Source organism: Ochotona curzoniae, unplaced genomic scaffold (assembly GCF_017591425.1).
Source record: "Ochotona curzoniae isolate NIBS_2020 unplaced genomic scaffold, NIBS_Ocur_1.0 scaffold_3208, whole genome shotgun sequence".
Lineage (NCBI taxonomy): Eukaryota > Metazoa > Chordata > Mammalia > Lagomorpha > Ochotonidae > Ochotona > Ochotona curzoniae.
In genome coordinates, this window is record NW_024467106.1 from 17,346,672 (window position 1) to 17,365,911 (window position 19,240).

At 49.5% G+C, this 19,240-nt stretch overlaps 2 protein-coding genes across 3 annotated transcripts in view; one reads left to right on the forward strand and one right to left on the reverse strand.

Moving 5' to 3' along the window:
- The window catches only part of FKBP15 (FKBP prolyl isomerase family member 15), a 55,165-nt gene extending 49,922 nt beyond the window's left edge, over positions 1–5,243 (forward strand). For both annotated transcript variants that reach the window (XM_040963823.1, XM_040963824.1), the window contains exons 26-28: positions 183–880; positions 2,338–2,434; positions 4,570–5,243. In XM_040963823.1, coding sequence (XP_040819757.1) covers positions 183–880; positions 2,338–2,434; positions 4,570–4,647 — 873 coding nt within the window. In that variant the 3' untranslated portion in view covers positions 4,648–5,243. The remainder of the gene's footprint in view (positions 1–182; positions 881–2,337; positions 2,435–4,569) is intronic.
- Positions 5,244–7,006: 1,763 nt separating this feature from the next.
- SLC31A2 (solute carrier family 31 member 2) lies at positions 7,007–17,487 on the reverse strand. Its single transcript, XM_040963261.1, has 4 exons — positions 17,416–17,487; positions 12,501–12,567; positions 9,169–9,358; positions 7,007–8,305 (listed from the first exon to the last, which is right to left on the reverse strand). Exons 1-4 carry the CDS (start codon positions 17,419–17,421, stop codon positions 8,137–8,139), a joined length of 432 nt encoding a protein of 143 aa, XP_040819195.1. The 5' UTR covers positions 17,422–17,487; the 3' UTR covers positions 7,007–8,136.
- Between the last annotated feature and the right edge of the window lie 1,753 nt (positions 17,488–19,240).

Here is a 19,240-nt window from a genome sequence, read left to right on the forward strand (position 1 = left end):
CTCAGTTACTGCTTTACAATGGGTGTTCTGTTGTTTAAGTACCTTCTGAGGGAGTGACTTGTGTGAGACGGGCAGAAGCAGTCATTTGAAGGAACTGACCCACAGTTATGCAGATACCTGAGGAACCGGGAATGCCGGCGCTGTTCCTCTCAGTGATCCTCTCCTCCTTGGCTTTTGGACAGATGGTGACACTTCAGCTGCTAAATGAACAAGAGCAAGAGAAGGAGGAGAGCAGCAGTGAAGAAGAACAGGAGCTGCCACCTCCGGGACTCTGCCAGGAGCAGTTGGGCTTACCCAGTTCTGCGCCGTCTCCAGCACCACCGCACAGGGAGAGGCCGGAGTCCCCCAGGGGGCCGTCAGAGCAGGTGCAGCAGGAGGCTGACTCGTTGCTGCCTCAGGACTCCCCCACTGCCCAGAATGATGGACAGGAATGGAAAGGGGAGATCTCAGAGGTGAAAGATGGCTCCCCTGCTCCTGAACAGTCCTGCGTCCCATCCCACAGAGTCCCTGGGCCTCCAACTTCTATTCCACCTCAGCCTCCAAGTCACGTGATTATGGACTGTGAAAGTGAGGGGACCCCAGCCGCCAGCCCTGTGGCAGCAAAACCTGAGAGCTCGCTGGGAAAAGTCCACACTGGGGAAGTAACCTCAGATGGCCCATTGTCAGACAGCCCCACGAGATTACCCCTGACAACCGACCCCAAAATGGCAGACCCACTGACCTCAGGATCTGAAAGCGCAGAAGGCAGGCCGCAGCCTCCAGGTTCCAGTGAAGGAGAGGATGTTTCCATCTGTACTGGTTCCTCAGAGGAGCCGACAAGCACAGAGGCAGGTTCTGCAGGTGCAGCCCTCGGGCCCAGCCCTTGTTCTCGGCATTCCAGGTATGTTCCTCTGAGCACAACAGCTCCAGTACCAGGGCAGCTTCAAGTGGAAGTTGTCTTGGTTATTCCCAGGGCTGCCACCTTACCCTTCGGTGTATTTAGTTAGTTATGCCTACTATTATGAGGCTCTGTGGTAAGAAAGGTGGATTTGGTTCTTGAATTTGGCGAGCTTATGTTCTGGTGGTGTTTATATATTACAAAAGTGTAAGTGCCCAAAATATCAGGGTGGTCTGATGGAGAGTAGAGGGAGGTGCTCTAAAGAGCTGGTCATGGGAAGGTTCTGAAATTGACACCCAAAGCTAGAGAGGAGCCTTCCATACCAAGAGTAGGAAGAAGAGGTTGCAGAAGGAGAATAACACATGGTAAAGGACCCCCTGGGAGGGGCATGACACAGCCAGTGAGCCGAAAGAAGACACTGTGAGTAGGAGAGACATGGTGGTAAGCTGAGGCGGGAAAACTAAGCAGGGGCAAGTATCATGAGATTTTCTGTTGCTCTTACAAGTTTGGATTTCAAGATCAGTGAGATCTATAAAAGGAATTTAGACAGAAAGAGTAATCGTGGTCTGGTTTGTTAGCTTTTTTTTAAAAGATTTATTTATTGGGCCTGGCGGTGTACCCTCGTGGCTTAAGTGCTCACCTTGCACGTGCCAGGATCTCATATGGGCACTGGTTCTAATCCCTGCGGCCCCACTTCCCATCCAGCTCCCTGCTTGTGGCCTGGGAAAGCAGTGGAGGACAGCCCAAAGCCTTGGAACCCTGTACCCACGTGGGAGACCCAAAAGAAGCTCCAGGCGCCTGGCTTCAGATTGGCACAGCTCCAGCTGTTGCGGCCGCTTGGGGAGTGAATCATCGGATGGAGAATCTTCCTCTCTGTATCTCCTCTCTGTATATCTGAGTTTATAATAAAAATTTTTTTATTTATTTGAAAGGCAGGATTAGAGTGGCAGATGGGAGGACTGGGGAGAGGGAGAGAGGAAGGAAGATCTTCCATCCAATGGTTCACTTTCTAAATGACTGCAGTGCCTGGGACTGGTCCAGTCTGAAGCCAGGTGCTTGAATTCCATCTGGGTCTTCCATGTGGCTAGTGAGTACTGCGTACTCCAGACGTTTTTGGCTGCTTTCTTATGTGCATTAGCAGGGGGCTGGGTTGGAAGAGGAGCTGCAAGACTCAAAGCAGTGTTTATATGGGATGTTCATGTTGCGGGTGGTGGCTTAAGCCAATGTGCCACAAATGGCAGCCCCTGTTTTACTGCTTTAAAAGCTTGTCCTAGCTGTAGATTGTGAAGGTTCCCGCCTGCATCAGGAAGCCAGCACAGGGTACAGAAGGAAGAAATTCCTTGGTGACCACTGTAGCTGTGGGATTTTTCCCCCTGTGGCCCAGCGGCCCTCACAGCTGGTCGGCACAGCTGGCCTGGAGCAGTAACAACAGCACTGTCCCTGACTTCATTTTCCTTCAGCCTCTCTGGGGATGAAGAGGATGAACTGTTTAAAGGAGCAACTCTGAAAGTTGCGAGACCTAAAGCACAGCCTGAAGAGGAGGATGAAGATGAGGTGGTAAGGAAATCCCAGACACTGCCAAGTCGCCACACCACCACCTGGGGGCCTTTTTCCACAGGTTCTCAGAAGAGAGATGGAGTATGTTGGTGGCCTACTCCCTGGACTCTATGTGCAGGGACCTGTGGGACCAGGCTACAGGCTGGGAAGAGGCCACTCTGTAAGCAGGGTGGGGATGGTCAGATACCACTGTACTCTTGAAAAAGAAATATCTCTACCCGCAAAAGAATTATTCCTCCATGAAATAAGGCAGGTTGGGCTGCCAAGCCCTGCCTTGGTCTAGCAAAGTTCCCATTTCAGATTAGTTAGGATATTTATAACTGAGAACTGGAAAGGACTTTGTAGGTCCTCTTGTCTGGCATCCATATTCATAGACAAAAAAGACAAAGGCACAAAAGCAGGATTTACCTAATCCCCAGAGGGGGCTCCCAGCCGAGCTAGTGCTAATCCAGGTTCCTGTTAAGACCCCTCTGTGCATTCTCTGCTTGCTCAGCCTGCTTTCCACCTGCTGTCCTGTTTTGTTATCACTATGCCCGTGGCTTAGCCTTGCCTTACAGAACACTACAGAAGAGGCCGGGAAAGGAAATTGCTGATAGAGCCTGGCTTGGATCTACCATCCCACTGTGCTCAGTTGGGAAATTTCTGGCTATCCCTAGGCAGTTTTGACTGCCGCAGTGGGAATTGGCTGTGAAATGTGTGGAGAATACAGATGAGCTTCAGGCTCAGCTCATTCTGGGGACAGAAGGATGGATCTGAGGCTGAACGAGAGCCGATTCCATCCCCTCAGGTGGGTTTTACCTTTGGCAGAGGCCTTGAGAGGCCGCCTGTGACCTGGGATTCAGCTTGCATGTCCCAGAGCCTCTCCCTCTGCCTGCAGGCCATTGGGAATTAAATTTTCATTTGGGAATTCTGAATAGATTCTGCACGAAAAACAAGCGAACACAAACAGTGACTGACTATCCCAAATGATTGTCCTGAATATAACTGGAACTTGGAAGCTTGTTGTATATTTTTGGTATTAACACTGCTACTGCCGACTAAACGTATTTCTTAGGCACCCTGAAGATGACTTCACATTCTCCTTTAATCCTCTCTTAGTCCACTGAGGTAGACACTTTTAATCTTAGGGGATAAATAGGACTGAGCTCAGGAAGAATAATGGAACTAAGGAGATCCAGCTGGTAAATGTCCAGTCAGAGCTTTAACTAGGACAGAGCAATAGCTGCAAGCCACACTTGGAAATCCCATCATGTCAGAGTTTAGAGATCACATAGGTGACACCAGAGAAAAATTGAAGTTCTGCTCAGTGAGTCATGGCGGTGAGATTAGCCCCAGACCTCTGCACACACCATGATGCCTTCCCGGTGGCCTGGCCTCAGGAGGCTGTGGCTCACAGCGCAGATCAGACCCAAAGAGAGCCCCTACCTGTTTCTAGTTTCACTGCTGCTAGCCCCATGATACCTGTTCCCCCTCCAGTCCGGAAGAAAAAGGCCAGGAGCTCATCAGGAGAATACAGGAAGACTCCCAAATCCTCCTACTTGGTAAGAATGGGAGAGGGGGTCATTGAGAACAGGAGCGTGAGAACCTGGAGCCCCATGTTCCTGGGCCTTCTTCATCGCTTGCAGTTCTCCACTTGGGGATGTAGCCCAGCTTCTATGTTTAGCTCAGCTGTCTCAAACGATGAGGTCACATCCAAAGCCACTCTAGGCCATGGCAGAGTTTTTCAGCGCGATTGTGTCCTTCCCAACCTCCTTCATGCTCCCGCACCCTCTCTCGGACCACTCTAGTTTGGTTTCTCCTGCTCTCATTTCTCCTTTTTGGCCCTTCTTTCCCACCTATGTATGTTACCACATGAGAATACCTTTCAGATCAATATCCATGCTTCACAAATAAATGACACAATTAGCCAAAGTTGGTCTTTTGTCTCTGTTAAAAGATGGCCTGCCTTTTCCGCACTCTTGTCTCTGTTTTACCTGGAAGCCTAGCTTTGCTGGCCTCAGGACAGTCCTTTCAGTACAACCTCCTCTCCAAGCCGGAACGGCAAACTGACAGACATGGGGTCCTTCACCTCTCAGGCAGAAAGCCCAGCTGGTGCAGGGACAAGCGAGGCTGACTCCTCTTTCCTGTTTTGTCAGAGCATGAAGGGACGCCCACCCCCAACACCTCTTTTTGGAGATGACGATGATGACGATGACATTGACTGGTTGGGATGAAGACCCAGAAAACATGCAGATGTTTCTCTACGGACCCTTCCCCAAGCATGATTTTGCACAGCCATCCTTGGGTGTAGGTGAACCACAGGGTGAGGTTAAGGTGAGCATTCGGAGGACAATAGTTAAAGTAAAGGATCTGAGCAGCCATGTTTCAAGCCCCTGCCTGACCCTGTGAAGAGCAGCAGCAGGACCCTGTCTTCAGAAGCAGCATTTCCTGTGGCCCATGGTGGCTCTACCTCTGAGGCCGCACTGGAGAAGGGCTCAGAGGTAGAGCCCCAACAAGCCAATCTACTGCAGGAGTCCTGCCCTCTTCCAAGCTTTGTCTGTGTGTGTGTGTCTTCTTCAATGGTTTTCAGTTGGCCTGAGAACCCTCCTCCATCCACATCCAGGGCTCAGCTGTGTCCCAGCAGCAAGATCTGTCACCTGGGGCACATTTTCTTGGGGACAACCACGAAGATATTATCTCAGCCCCTGTTAACATGTTTGTTTCTAGTCCTGGAATGTGTTATCTTTTCCTTTGCCTTAAATCTGATACAAGAGGTCAGTGCATATTTGAGACTAATAAAACTAAAATACACATCTCTTGTAAAACTTGACTTGAGCCCTTGGGGTTTAGTTCCTTGGTTCTATGGGTTTTCTGTTGTCCTCTTTGGGAATCTCGGGGTGGGAACTGCAACTGATTGGGATCAGTTAGCAGGCACAAAAACACTGTGGTATGTCCTTTGATACCTACCCTGGAACTTTCCGGCTTTCAAAGAGTCACTTTCTGTGCCCTCTAGGCTAGAAAGCCATACAGAGAAGGTGGAAGAGTCTCTACTTCTCTCAAGCAGGGAGCCCCAGTCCCTCAGAACTCAGAGAGCCGTGACTAATGCAGAGAATATCAGTGAGAAAATAATCTGGAGAAGTTTTATTTACTCAAAAATCCTTCAGAGACCCTGCATGCATCTAGTCTTCAAAAGGTAGACTAACGTTAGCTAAAATGCTCTCCAATTGTAAATGTTTATAAAGTAGGATGGAGTGGGCACTGAGGTCACAGGGTGAAGCTGCCACTTGGGATGCATGCATTTCACATCGGGTACCTGCGACCAAATTTCACCTCCACTTCCAACCCAGCTTCCTGGTAATGTAGATAGATGATGACATAGGTAGTTGGGTCCATGTTATGCAACTGGGAGATTTGCATGGAATTCTTTGTTTCTGGCTTTGGTCTTGTGCAGGTATTTGGGGAATGAACCAGTGGATGAAAATGCACTTTTTCTCTCTTTCATTAAAATAACTAAGAATAACTAACTGGAGAAGAAGAACTTGAATTCTACTCTATCCAGCCTGACATCATCTCTGCAGGCTTTTTGCCTGCCTCCCATATGTGGGCCTGGGAGGCAGACAAAACTACCAATTACTAAGCTTGTCATGTAATAAAAAGGCACTGCTGCCTGGCACTTTACACAAACTGTCCCATCTCCAGCCAGCACTGCAGAAGACCCTGAGCCTGGAGAGCTAAAATGACTTGTCCAATGTCATACAGCTGGGAAGCAGCAGGACAGGAGTTCATTTCGTAGCCATCTGCTTCCAGACCCTGGACTCTTGCCTACCACCCTTGCCAGATTGCTACTGGGTTAGCAGAAAGAATGGTGATGTTTCTCAGAAATATAAGTTCCTGCAGTCCACTTCGGATCTTCTGCTACAGAATCTTTGCTTAAAGCTCTCTCGGCTAGAAAAGCCTCAAATACATCACACTTCAAGAGAACATATGAGGCCAAGGGGGTGAGTGCGTATCCATGCCAGCGATGTTCAGAGAAGGCAGGAGCACCAGCTGGGCAGGGTTTAAAGATGGGCTGAAAAAGCCCTACCAGCACAAGTGCACCGAATGTCTGACATCTGACACTGTTGAGACGCTGGACTGGCCAATGCCCTGCACTCACTCCTGAGGAAAGTGCACGGAGCAATTCTAGTGGCATCACACTCTCCACTCTGTGACAGTTACTTCTTCCTGTACATGAACAAGTAAGTTGTGGTCATGATGTTGCTTCTGCCTCCTGGAGACAAGGTGCTAAGAATCATGCCCACATGGGTGTTGACAGTCTGGGTGAAGAAAAGCAGCCGCTTTTCTTAAGAGCAGGGACCAACTGATGCTCATTACCTGAATGAGAGAATGGCTGTCAGTGCTAGGCTGGCCAGCTGTGGGCACAGTGTTTCAGGGCTCGGTGTCCTTGGGCACATAGCTGTCACCATTATGGCAGATGAACACCCTCAGACCTGAGTGAGCACTGTCAGCTGCCTCACCAGCTCAGCTCCTACAGTTGTTTAAGAGTTACATTACTTCATGTTGGAATGAGGAAAAACACAAGATCAGTCAGAGACTGTACAAATATATATTTATTAAAATGGATCTGTTTATAATCCCCAAAGCTGAAGACCATCTATACTGTAGCCCATGAGGTACTTGAGCTTGGACTTGACACTCTAGAGCAGTGATTTTCCTCCCCCTTGGGTCACCTTGCTTTGCTGTGAAGTGAAGAGGTTCAGAGTCATCCACCTCATTATAAACAGTCCTGGATTTGGTTTCACTGCTTATTGCAGCTTCCATTGAGACACCCTAAAGTTTACTCAGTATTTAAGAGACCAAATCCTGCTTCCCAACCAAATTGTCTAGAGTAAGCAGTAAGAAATAAAAAAACATTAAGTGCTGGGTATTATGAAATGCAGTTCTCTGTTCTGTATAAGGGAGATGTTAGATCCTAAAGAGCTTCCCAGACCCGTGGCCATCAGACTCTTCCTCCTGCGGGCACTGTTGTCTGATGCCAGGAGCCTTGATAACAGCCCTGCATCTCTGCTTTCAGTCAGCTGCCACTGATCCCCCACTGCCGCCCTCGAAGGTTTCAGCAGATGCTATTGTCCATCAAGAACAAAATAAAATAATTTCTTTAAAAGTTTTATATGTCTGTGCAAAATTGCTAGCCAGAAATTCAATGGGAAGATGACAAATCTTGGTTTGTCAGCATGGGCCACAGAAGAGACAAGCTTCATGTGTTCTGAAGGCAGAAAAGTGAGAAAAAGGAGCTGGCTTGGTTTCTGTCCCCTAATGACAGAAGAAGAAAGTCCAGTGGAAGACGTTCCTGTAGATAAGGCACAAAGCAGGAGGAGACGGTCTGCAGGTGTCAGGCCCTGCACCCAGAACCCATCTCCTGCTTTCAAGATCTTTGGAAATGCTAGTCTTAAGTCACACAGCTGCACAATCATTGATTCAACAGCCCTTCCCTGGGGTTCTGTTTTCTCCATTCTCCCTGTGGTCACAGCAGCCTTTCTAAGGCACAAGATGAGGCCTGAGCCCGTGCAGGCTGTCAGGAGGGAGATACATGTAGTGGCTAGGGAGCAAGTGCAGCTGTAGCTTTGTTTCCAAGAGCTGAGAACAAGGTAAGGAGCAGCGACCAGAAGAAGAGGGGAACCTCAGCTCCTTCCAGTGCTTAGTGCTCGTCCATCTCTTGCCAGTTATACCATGCCGAGAAGCGGGTAGGCGATGTAATAGCCCACAGCGGAGCCCAGCACCACGCCAAGGAAGATCCAAGTGTTATAGGACATGACTGCCAGCATCATGAAGTAGCCAATGACCACCTGAATGATATGGACTAGAGACTGGCCAAAGTGGCACAAAAACCACCTAGAGGAAAAGGAGAACCAAGTTAATGCCGGTAATAAGTTGAGTATGGGGAGTTGATTCCAGACAGTAGAAAGACACTGAGTTACATGGTTCTATATAACTTAGATGGTTAACCCCAGAGAGATTTTTTTTTCTTGTAAAAAGACATATCTCTATCACCATTAACCCTGAGCTTCCTGGAATCCCGGGAAAAAGGGAAAATGACATTGGGGTAAGAGGCAGATGTAACCCTGCATCTGCTGCAGGAAACTACCTGATCATGGAGGTGGACTTTGGCATCAGATCAGTTCCTAGCTCTGTCACTGGCTAAATGCCCAGAACCAATGTGTGAACTACTCTGAACTGCAGTGTCTTCAGCAGACCTGGAGTAAGTGCAACTCATTGGGGCATTCTAAAGATGTAAGATTCCCTTGGACAGTGGCTGGTGACAGCAGACACACTCATTAGGCAGATGGGAGACTGCAGGGGGAGAGGGCAGAATAGAGACTAGTAACCTGCTCAGAGTGGGAAGGGAGGCAAAGGGAAAAGAGGGGGACTCCTTCCCTCGCCACGTGGGCTACACTGTTGGCAGCACTCCCTAGGGAAGCCTGGTGAGACTCGGGGAGTACTGGGTGACCATCCTGTGCCTGGTTAGGCTTCTAGCAGTCCTGAAGATCACAGAGCCTGTTGCTATCCTGAGTTCCCAAGAGGAGGTTCCAGGCACCAGGAGATTGTGGCTCAGGGTCATCTTAATAACTAACTGCTCCATAATTCCTTGTCCTTTCCATTTCCTTTCTGAAATGAGGTTGCTGCTCTCTGTGGCCCACCTACCTCTCAGGGTTAACCTGAGGCCCCTGCCCATAACCCACACATGGCGTCCATACCTGAGGCGAGTTCTGCCAGCTGGAGGTACATCTGAGCTCGCTGAATCCCGGTCTGTCTCCAGGATGAGCTGCTGGTTGAGAGGGGTAGACAGGCTCGCCAGTGCCTGGTAGAGCAGCTTGGCTTTGCCAACCTTTATGCCTTCATACAAGATGGCCAGGAGCAGGACTACCAACACCGAGAGGGCCATGCCTGTCAAAAGAGGCTGAGCTGGAGAGACCAGGCAGGGGAACAGCTGCTGCCCTGGGACCTGACCCAGGTGACGGGAACACTGCCATCTAGTGCTTCCCAATCCACTCTGTCCATCTCTCCTTCATGCTCGCTGAGCATAGCTTCTTCCCTGTCTCTCCCATTCCAGGAGCCTTTCTAGGTAGGGTTGGCTAAATGTGTGTGGCTTTCAGATCAGCAGAAGTTACCTGGAGAACCCAAGGGTGAAGAGACAAAGAAGTGACGATACCTTGGCCCCAGCCACTCGTCTCAAGGGACGAGTAGGCCCATCCAGGTCCTGTTTATGTGCAGGTATAACAGGTGCACCCAGGTCCTGTTTACATGTAGTATGGAAAACAGCCAGGAAGAAGGGCATGCTACCAGGGAGTAACAGTTCCCATAGCCAAGTACAACACAAGTGGTTTTTATTTTCTTACTGACATCCTAACATTTCTAATCTGAGACTACAAGAGGTCTTCAAAGCGTTCATGGAAAATGCACATTATGAGAAGACTTGCATGGATTTCAAAATCGTGGACACTGACAACAATAAGCTCATCTTTGAACCCCATTTTCCACGAATGTTCTCAAGAATCCCTGTATTACTTTTAATAAAGGCGGAAAGGCCAGTAAGTTATTTTGCAGAAAACATTGTGTTCTAGAGCCACTGAATACAATTAACCACCGATATAACACCTGTTTTACAAGTAGAGGGATAATAAATGGTTTAGCTAAAGCATGTCATCAGATTCTGTGACACAGTAAGAAATATGTCCCTAGTCTCTTTCCTAGGGTTCTTGGCACTCAGCTTCTGAAACCCTCCCAAACTGCCAAGTGCTGACTTATATGCTAATGAGATAGCTGGGGGCTCCAGGGGAAGCAGCCATGTGATCAGAGCGGTGGAACTGGCAGCTCCATCCCAAAGGAAGGGGTAGGAGAACTTCCAGGTAGCGATGTATGCAAGTACTTAGAGGGTGGCGTACCAAGAGAGGGCACAGAAGAACAACATCCCTTCTCACACACCTAGCCCTGTGCAGCTCCTCCAGCTGGTTGTTCATCCATATATCCTTTATAATGAGCAAGAAAAGTGTCTCCCTGTGTTCCTGCAAATAACTTCAAAGAGGGTTCATGTGAACCCCAATTTATAGCCATTAACTTGGTCAAAAGTACAGCAGCCAACTCCAGGACTTGTGATTGGTGTCTGAAATGACTAGCCAAGAGTGGGCAAGCAGTCTTGCAGGACTTTGTACTTAACCTGTGGGTTCTGAAACTAGGGATAATAAAATATCCCCCTTCCCAGGCTTAACAGCAAGCTGCTCTTAGCTGCCTAACACACTAACAGCCCAGACCAGTCAGTCACCTGCTTATTGTGTAGGTGTATATTACCCCATAATAGTTGTCTTTCTTACGGCTCCACTAAAGTTGCTTAAGGGTCAGTGACCCTTAAAAAGGGTCCCTTAAGAAGGGTTAGGCAGGTTAAGCTGCTGCCTGAGGTGCTAGCATCCCATATGGGCACTAATTCAAGTCTCGGCTGATTCACTTATGACTCAGCTCCCTGCAAATATGCCCGGGAAGCAGCATAAAAAGGCCCAAATCCTTCAGCCCCCTACACTGGTGAGACCCGGATGAGTTCCAGGCTCCTGGATCCAGCCTGGTACAGCCTTGGCTGTTGTGGCCATTTGGGGAGTAAACCAGAAAATGCAAGATTTCTTTCTCTCTATCCTTCTCTCTGTGTTAACTCTGCCTTTCAAATAAATCATAAAAAAGAAGTAAAGCATGTGACTTCCAAGGCTAGGTCTTAAGTTTTCTATGAGCTATGTTTTAGTTCATTCTCTTGGGACACTCATTCTTGGAAACTAGCTACCCTACCACAAGGAAACCCAGGTCTTAGGAGCCTCTACATGTAGAAGTTCAACCAACAACTCCAGCTGAAGTCCAACCTAACAATAAGCATCAACCACTAGACATAACCATAAGTCTTTAAAACAAAGAGGTCCAGCTACTGCCCAATGACCGTATCTGCTGAGGCCTCTAGGGAGGGCTACTAAGCTAAGCCCAGTCAAGTCACAGAACCTTGAGAATAACAAAACAATTGTTTTAATTCACTATTGGTCAGCATTAGGTAACCAGAATGGGAACTGCAGTGTAGAGACAACCATAAGTTACTGGATCTATACTTACACCAATGGTTATTTATTTATTTTTAAGGATTTATTTGGTTTTACTTTGAAGGCAGACTTTACAGAAAGGAGAAGCAGGGAAGTCTTCCATCTACTGCTTCTCTCTCCAAATGGCCACAGTGGCCAGAACTGAGCCGATCTAAGGCAGGGGAGCCAGGAACTTCTTCCAGTTCTGCAACATGGGTGCAGGGGCCCAAGGACTTGGACGTAGCAGGCTAATCTGTCTGTAGAGTTAGCATCTCTACTTGTGGTCCAGCTCCTTGCTTATGGCCTGGAAATAGGCAGAGGATGACTCAGGTCCTTGGGCCCCTACACTCAGGCGAGAGACCTAGAAGAAGCTCCTGGCCTCCAGCTATGGATCAGCTTATCTCTGACCATTGTGACCATTAAGAGATTGCACCAGCAAATGGAAAACTTCTGTCCCTCCTCTCTCTAATTCTTTCAACTAAGATAAATAAATCTTTTTTAAAAAGTTATTAAAGGTGAAAAAAATGACCAGCTGAGTTCATGTCAAGCTCTGCCTTTTTCAAATCAAAGCAATATTCTTCCCTTTCAAACTGGTTTCTCATCTGAGGGCCAAGGCTACAGCTGCAGCTACAGAGGACTTCTGAGCTGGGCCTGACAAAGCACCTGGATGAAGGAGATACCAGGAGATGCCAAGTGACCTTGATCTAGTTGAGGCTCTGAAGCTTCCTTATTACACAACCCTACACATGCGTCTTCCAGTCTCCAGACTTCAGTTCCTTCCCCTGCAATAGAAGGGAACACTCCCTTGGCGAGGACCACTGTGAGAAGCTGGTCCTTTGCAATCTGCAAGGTCGTGATTGCAAAGGGAGTTACAAAGGCCAAGTTCTTGCCTGAGGAGTCACCAACAGATAAGGAAAATCCAAGTTCTCCACTGCCTGGTGGCAGCAGGAGGCCCAATCTACAAGTCTCCCAATTCTTACCTGCAGGACTGTGAACATTCCAGAAATCGAAGAGCAGCACCACCTCCTGTGAGAAGGTGAAATGCATCTGCAAGACAAGGGAACCTGTATCATAGGGGGCTGGGACAGTGGGTGTGGTGGGCCCCTCCTCTGGATGTCCACAAAATGGGATCCTAGAACTGAGAAGACCATTAAAGGGCCATCCAGGAGCACACGGAGCAGGGACTGGTCTAAGCATGTGGGCAAGAGAGCTATCACTGAGCTGGCCCTTTCCCTGTGGAAGTGAGGGTGGGAACCAAGTGAGGGTGGGCAGTGCCCATCCTCACAGGGTCAGCCAGATTCGAGATGCTGCAGTACACGCAGGCCAAGGGTGCATGTCTCTTTTATGCCTTTTAAACCCAATGGAGAAGCGCTAAGCCAAGGACTCCCTGCCCCATCATATCCCCCAGGCCCTCTGCTTCAAACCAGGAGAGGATCCCAAGGGAAACAAAGCAAGGGGAGCACAGAGTCCTCTCTCCATCCTGGCTTGTCCCAATCTGAAATTCACATCGATCACTCCCTCACTAAGCATTGCTGGGCCCCATTCTGTCCCCAGCACTTCAGAGGAAGGTCTCTGTCCTTGATGAGCTGGCAGCCTTACAGGAAACAGCAAAGCGGAAAGCAATAGCTATACACTGCCTGCCTGAATCCCATCCTGGTCCACCTTGCACTCAAGGCGAAGGCATCCAAGGTGTGTAAGACAATGTTTTATTTCAGGATCACAACAGTCCTCTGTATGACAGGAAAGACAACGGTGGAGACTAGGCTAAGAGAAGGGAAGAGTTTGCTGGAGGTTACAAAGCCACGAAGTCAGTCTAGCTAGGTTTCAGACCCTGTGCCTTCCTGGACACTGTGAGCTTCCCACTCTCCAAGAAAGCAGAATCATAAAAGCTGGATGGCGATATTTTTTTTTTACAAAAAAAGTTTGTTTATTTTTATTTAAAAGGCACAAACACAGAGGGGTAGAGAAATCTTCCATCCACTGGTTCACTCCCCAGATGCCTACAACAGCTAGGGATGGTTCAGGTGGAAGCCGGGAGCCTGGAACTCAAGGTCTTGAGCCCTGACCGGTTACCCCCTAGGGTGCACATTAGCAAGAAGCTGGAACCAGGAGTAGAGGCAGGGCTCCAACCCAGGCACTCCAATATGGGATGCAGGTGATGCTTGCTGGGCTGTGTGGGGAACCTAAACTCTTGGAAGGCAGGGTCACAGCCTTGTCTGTAGATGTGCTGACCTTCAGTGGGCAGACAAAAGCCCTAAAGCACAGGCCATCCACACGGCAGCCGTCCCTCGCCTCATCATCTAGGACTGGGGGAGGCAGTAAGAATGGAAGATTGATGTGGAGATACAGGATGAAATGCCTCAGTCTCCCTCTAGCAGAGATTGAAAAAACACAGCAAAGTCATCCACACTATGGGAGACCCAGGGAGGGCTCAAAACCTACACTGCCCTCAAAGCTGGAAGGGTATGTCTCAGTAGCATCTGGCAGGAGAGCCACACCTTGTCTGCCGAGGGCACATTTAGGGCAACCTCATATCTGGGGAGGAAATGACATTGAGTATTTCATGCCAGGTGCTATTCCAAAAACATGGTATGTCTCAATTATATAAGGTGGTTATGAGGATATTTCAAAAATGCTCATGGAAAATGGAATTAAAAGGTAAGCTTATGTTGGACCAAACATTTTGAAATCCAGGTGTAGTTTTTTCATGGGGAGAGGAAATGGAAAGTATGAGGGAAAAAAGTGTGTGTAATTTGCATAACCATGCTTAGACCTTTCCAAGGATGTCCAACCGGTGCCTTGGCTGGTGTCTCCAAGAAAAACAGCAAGCTCACATTAAATAAACAAAGAAGACAGACAAGAAGCAATATGAAGACTGGGAAGGAAGGCCAGAGTCCGGGAGACTACATCCGGAGAGCAGGATGAAGATGGACAGCAGCAGAAGAGGGAGGGAAGGACACTTGAGCAGACACAGGTGTGGGTGTGCCTATGCGTGGATTACATGAGCAGTGTAAGCTCCAGACTGATCGCAAGGCAGAGTGGAGCATGGCCAGGCCTGGGAGAAACCGGCTCCCTGGGAACCTTGTGCTGGCAAGCAACTTAGTAAAGGACTGCAGCGCCTCCTTGGATCTGTGGGGGGTCTGATTAAAAATGCAGATGCCTGGGCCTTCTCAGGGCCCTAACCCAGAAACCAAGGGCAGCACCCAGGAGGCAGGGGAGACTCAAGACGCTAATAAGCTCCCCTTTGCAGAATTCTGATGCTCTTTCAGTTTGTTACAGTCTGAACACAGCTGGCCATACCTACCAGGTAAGGACACAGAATCCAAAGGGGAAGCCTGGTTCTACCTCCCAGCTCCTCCCAGCACTGGGAAGCATCAGTGTGCCCCAGAGCTGCTGACACACAGCAACCCGCCTCTGGGTCTCAGGCTCCTGGCTGGTAGAATGGGGGTGGGGCTTCAGGAAAACCTCAGCTTCCCTTTCCCAGGCACCCATTAACTCAGCACAGATCTCATCTTCAGCTCTAAACTGAATCCTGAGTCCTCATAATAGGGAAAAAAAATGAGTGTGCCTCTGTGTTTCAGGGCTGGGTTGGGAACCATACCCATACACCTGCTACATCCTCGAGTTTCCAACTTGGACCCTGCACTTCTAGGTTTGGTGTAGACCTGGCTATTCGGCTCAGCAAACATGCCTCTTCCACCCAAAAGGGGTCTGGCCTGTGTCACCAACCCCTCCCTGCCTGTGCCCATGCTGGAGTTGCTAGATTTGTAGAACAGAAAAAGCCATGTGACACCAGCTGACAGAGCAGAACAGCTGAGCGGCCAGTGTTGGCTGGCAACCCGCATGTGCATGCACTGTGCTTACCTTCCAGCCTTGTTAAAAACAATTTGTCAGGAAGAGAGATCTCCCCGACCTGATGCTTCATTCTCCCAATAGCTTCTGGAACACACACCCTGGGAGGCAGGGGAAGCCCCAAGGGAGTCCCAGGCTGCTGGCTTCCACCTGGCCCAGCCCTGGCAGTTACAGGCATTTGTGGACTGAACTAGCAGATGCACTGTCTGTGTGTCTCTGTTGCTTTGCCTTTCAAATAAACAAACTTTGTTTTAAAACTCATGTTGAAGAGTTTCTAAATGCTTATCCCCTTTGTAGGAACTTGTTCAACAGAAAAAACTGAGACAACACCAACAAACAGGTAAAAGTTATGATTCTTAACTCCAGAAATCTCTCCTGTTAGGATTTTTAAAAGAATACTTATTGACATCACAAAATTATTAATATGCAAAAGCAAGCAGATCCTGAGAATCACATGGAATTGATTATACTGGAATTGGACTCAATTTGAGCAGAAGCCGCTGGCTCCACCTCTGCCAGGTGGGGGCCAGAACTGTGCCCATCACTCCTTCTCTGAGTCCAGCTGGTGAGGCAGTTGGCATGAATGGAATGTCTTCCGGTGGCTAATTAATCACTCGGGGAGTTTCCATAACTGGTTCTCTGCTATCATCCCTAGGCCTAGGCCAACCCATACACCTACCTGCTGTGGATCTGAATGCCCACAGAAGAGTCAAACTGATTCAGACAGCCAGCGCAGAGCCCAGAGATACAGAGACGAACAGAAAAAAGCCCTGAGCCAGTGTAGAGCTGACCACAGGGAGGACAAGAGAGATGGCCAGGCATTAACACAGCTGTCTGCAGAGAGCTAGGCCACCTGGGGGCTGCCTGCTGGGTGCTCAGCCACCTGACCTAGCCCAGGGGAGCAGGAAGCAGCTGGGAAAGACAGCCTGGAGAGTGTGCTTGGAGAGAGAAGTGGCCACATTATGCAGCTGGTACTCCTTGCCAGGCAAAGACCCACCTGTCAACTTGGCCTTTCCTACCTCTTTGCTAGAGGAAAAGATTCAAATCAGCGACTTGCAGGGAGGGAATTCTGGACTGCCATTTCCAAGTACACAACGTTGTGTGGTCAAACCGGGGAGGCACAGAGGCCCAGTCTTGTTGTCTACTGGCATTGGACAAATCTCTGGCTCCAGTCATTTATCTGTGCCTCCTCCCGAGCCACACCCTGGGTGGAGAGGACCTTGTTTTGCTCTAGATTTTCTCTCTTGGGGTTTCTCTCATTTTAAAACCAAAGATCGCAGGAGATTAGAGTCCCAACACCACGTCTGACTGACTGGCAACTTTGTCAAGGGCTCCCATCTAGTTCTCCTTTTACAACAGCCACAGGAAGCCGGAGGCCGGAGGCCCTCTCACTAAATGACTTCTACATATGAGCTTCTTGATTCTGAAATTCCACCATATTCTTCATGGGAAAATTTAAAAAAAAACAGCTCCCACTTCCTCAAAGACCAGGCGTGCAAGCTGTCACCTTCTCCTGCCCACGGGAGCCCGAGGCAAGAAAACCAGCTCATTGTAAAAAGGTTATTTTCCGACCCAAAGGGCAGGGAAGATGGGCAACAGCTGGGACTTAACGCCCTGAAGAGTAAGATTGGGAACTCGCCAAAGGCAGGGCCCCGGCTGGCGCGTGCGGGCTGGAGTGCATTGAGTTTTCTCCTTCGTGGGAGTCCTCCGGGAATGTCCCCCAGATGACTGCCCTGCCGCCCTCGCCGCCGTCCAGGGCTCCCCGAGCCGCCTTCACCCACGCGCCCGCGCCCTCTTGCCGACCACGCTCCGTGACAGCTCTTCCTGCAGGACTGACTCCCAGCAGGAGGGACAGAGACGCCTAACCATACCGCTCCTGCTGCGTCCCTCCACCTGATGCAGCTGTCCGGGTGCCCCCTACACAAAGCCAGCCACCCTCACCAGCTCTCGGCCGGAGCGGCGAGGATCTCGGGGTGCCCTGGGCGCCCATTCCAAGGGGATCCCGCCCCCGGCGACCACCCCGCATGGCCCTCCGGCACTCACCGCCATGGCAAGAGCGCAAGGCGAATGCCGGGAGTTGACTCCGTTCTCTCGGGTTTCTGTGCGAATCAGTCCCGCCGCCGTCGCAGGAGCGATCGAGACCTGGGCCGCGGGAATCACATGGTCCGGGAGAGGCTGCGCGCGGGCGCCTGGGAGTTGTGGTCCCCACGCGCGCCCCACCCCGCGGCTGCAGTTGGGACCGGGACAGGACTACGCGCCCAGTCCTCCGGCGTGCCTGCGGAGGTGTCTGCGAGCGATCGCCCGAGTGTTTCCGTTTCCCTGATTGTTTTGTGTTTGACTTTGACTTGGCAATTACAATAAAAAAAAAGTTTATTGCTAAGTGTAATAAGCACATGGGAGGTGGACAATGGAAAAATCCGTTCTTATGGACACAATCACAACAAATTAGTGTAAATTAAATGAGATGTGCCCCTGACTTCGACTTGTTTTATGGTAAACACTTATTTGGAAGACAGTTCAAGGGGGAGTGGAGTGGATTGAAGAGCTTTTCAATTGGCAGGTTCACTCCCCAAATGTTCTAAACAGCCAGCTGGGACCAGGCTGAAGCCAGGAGCCTGGAATTTCTTTGAGGTTCCCCACAGGGGTGGCGGAAACCCAAGCCCGTGCTGCCCCAGACTTTTAAAGTAACCATTCTTTTCAAACCTTTTCCAATATGATAAACTTGGAGACACGGTTGTGATTTTTATTTGTATTTCTTTGACTACCAGGATGGGAAACTTCTCTTTCTTACTAGTATTTTCATTTTTGTGTATTGCCTGTCTATTTCATAGATCCATTTTTGCTGCTGTTTTAGTGGGGGGTGAGGGTGTTTTAATAGTGTTTAGTTGTCAGATATATTTAGTAACCCTTTGCCGGGTCATTCTGTAAGTTCGGAGGCTACTAAGAGAAACCTTTCAGCAAAGAACCTGAACTTGGATTCTGATCACAGCCCAAATCCTGAGCCATCTGCCATGGGACCTTGGGCAAATAGCTTTGCTTTCCCTGAGCCTTGGTCTCCTGGTCAGTAACATGAAGATAATAAAATAACAGATACTAGAGTCTGTGTCATAGAGATACGATACAGTTTAAGTAGAAATTAGGCCTCATTACGTGCCCCAATCCCTGAGTCCTAGTCTCATTTTTAAATTAAACTTGAAGGGCAGACTTATAGAGAAAGAGACAAATCTTGCATCTGCTCATTCACTCCCTGAATGGCCAAAACAGCTGGGGTTGAACTGGTTAGGAGCCCAGAGCCTGTTCTGGGTTGCTCATGTGAGTGTGGGGGTCCAAAGCCTTGAGCTATCCTCTGTTGCTTTCCCAGGCCATCAGCAGGATGCTGGGTCAAAAGTGGAGCAGCTGGGATTTAACATGGTGTCCATATGAGATGCTGGCACTGCAGGCAGCAGCTTTACTCTCTATGCCACAGTGCCAGCGCCCCTGACTCGTTCTCTCAGCATGAAACTTGGCAGTGGGAGCTTCTACAGTAAATGACAGAACTATCCCCATCTGGTGGGAAGAAGCCAGCTGCAGAAGACCACGCCAGTTGTTCAAGGTTGCCCAGGGAGCCTCAACTTGAGGGTTAATGGGGGGTGGAATGGGTGGGGATCATGGCTTGTGGTGGAGTTTGTGGGAGGGTGCTGCTGTCAGGATATGCTGTGCATTGCGGAGGCTACCAAGAGAAGCATCCAGGCCCAGAGAGTCGAGGAGCAATGAGGGGATTTGGAGGTTCTTTGTTACTTCTCTGGGCCTTGCCTGCAAAGCAGGAGTGAGAAGATCCCAGCTTCCAGAGGCGGCTGCTGTGTGCTGTAATCCTCCTGCCCCTGGACAG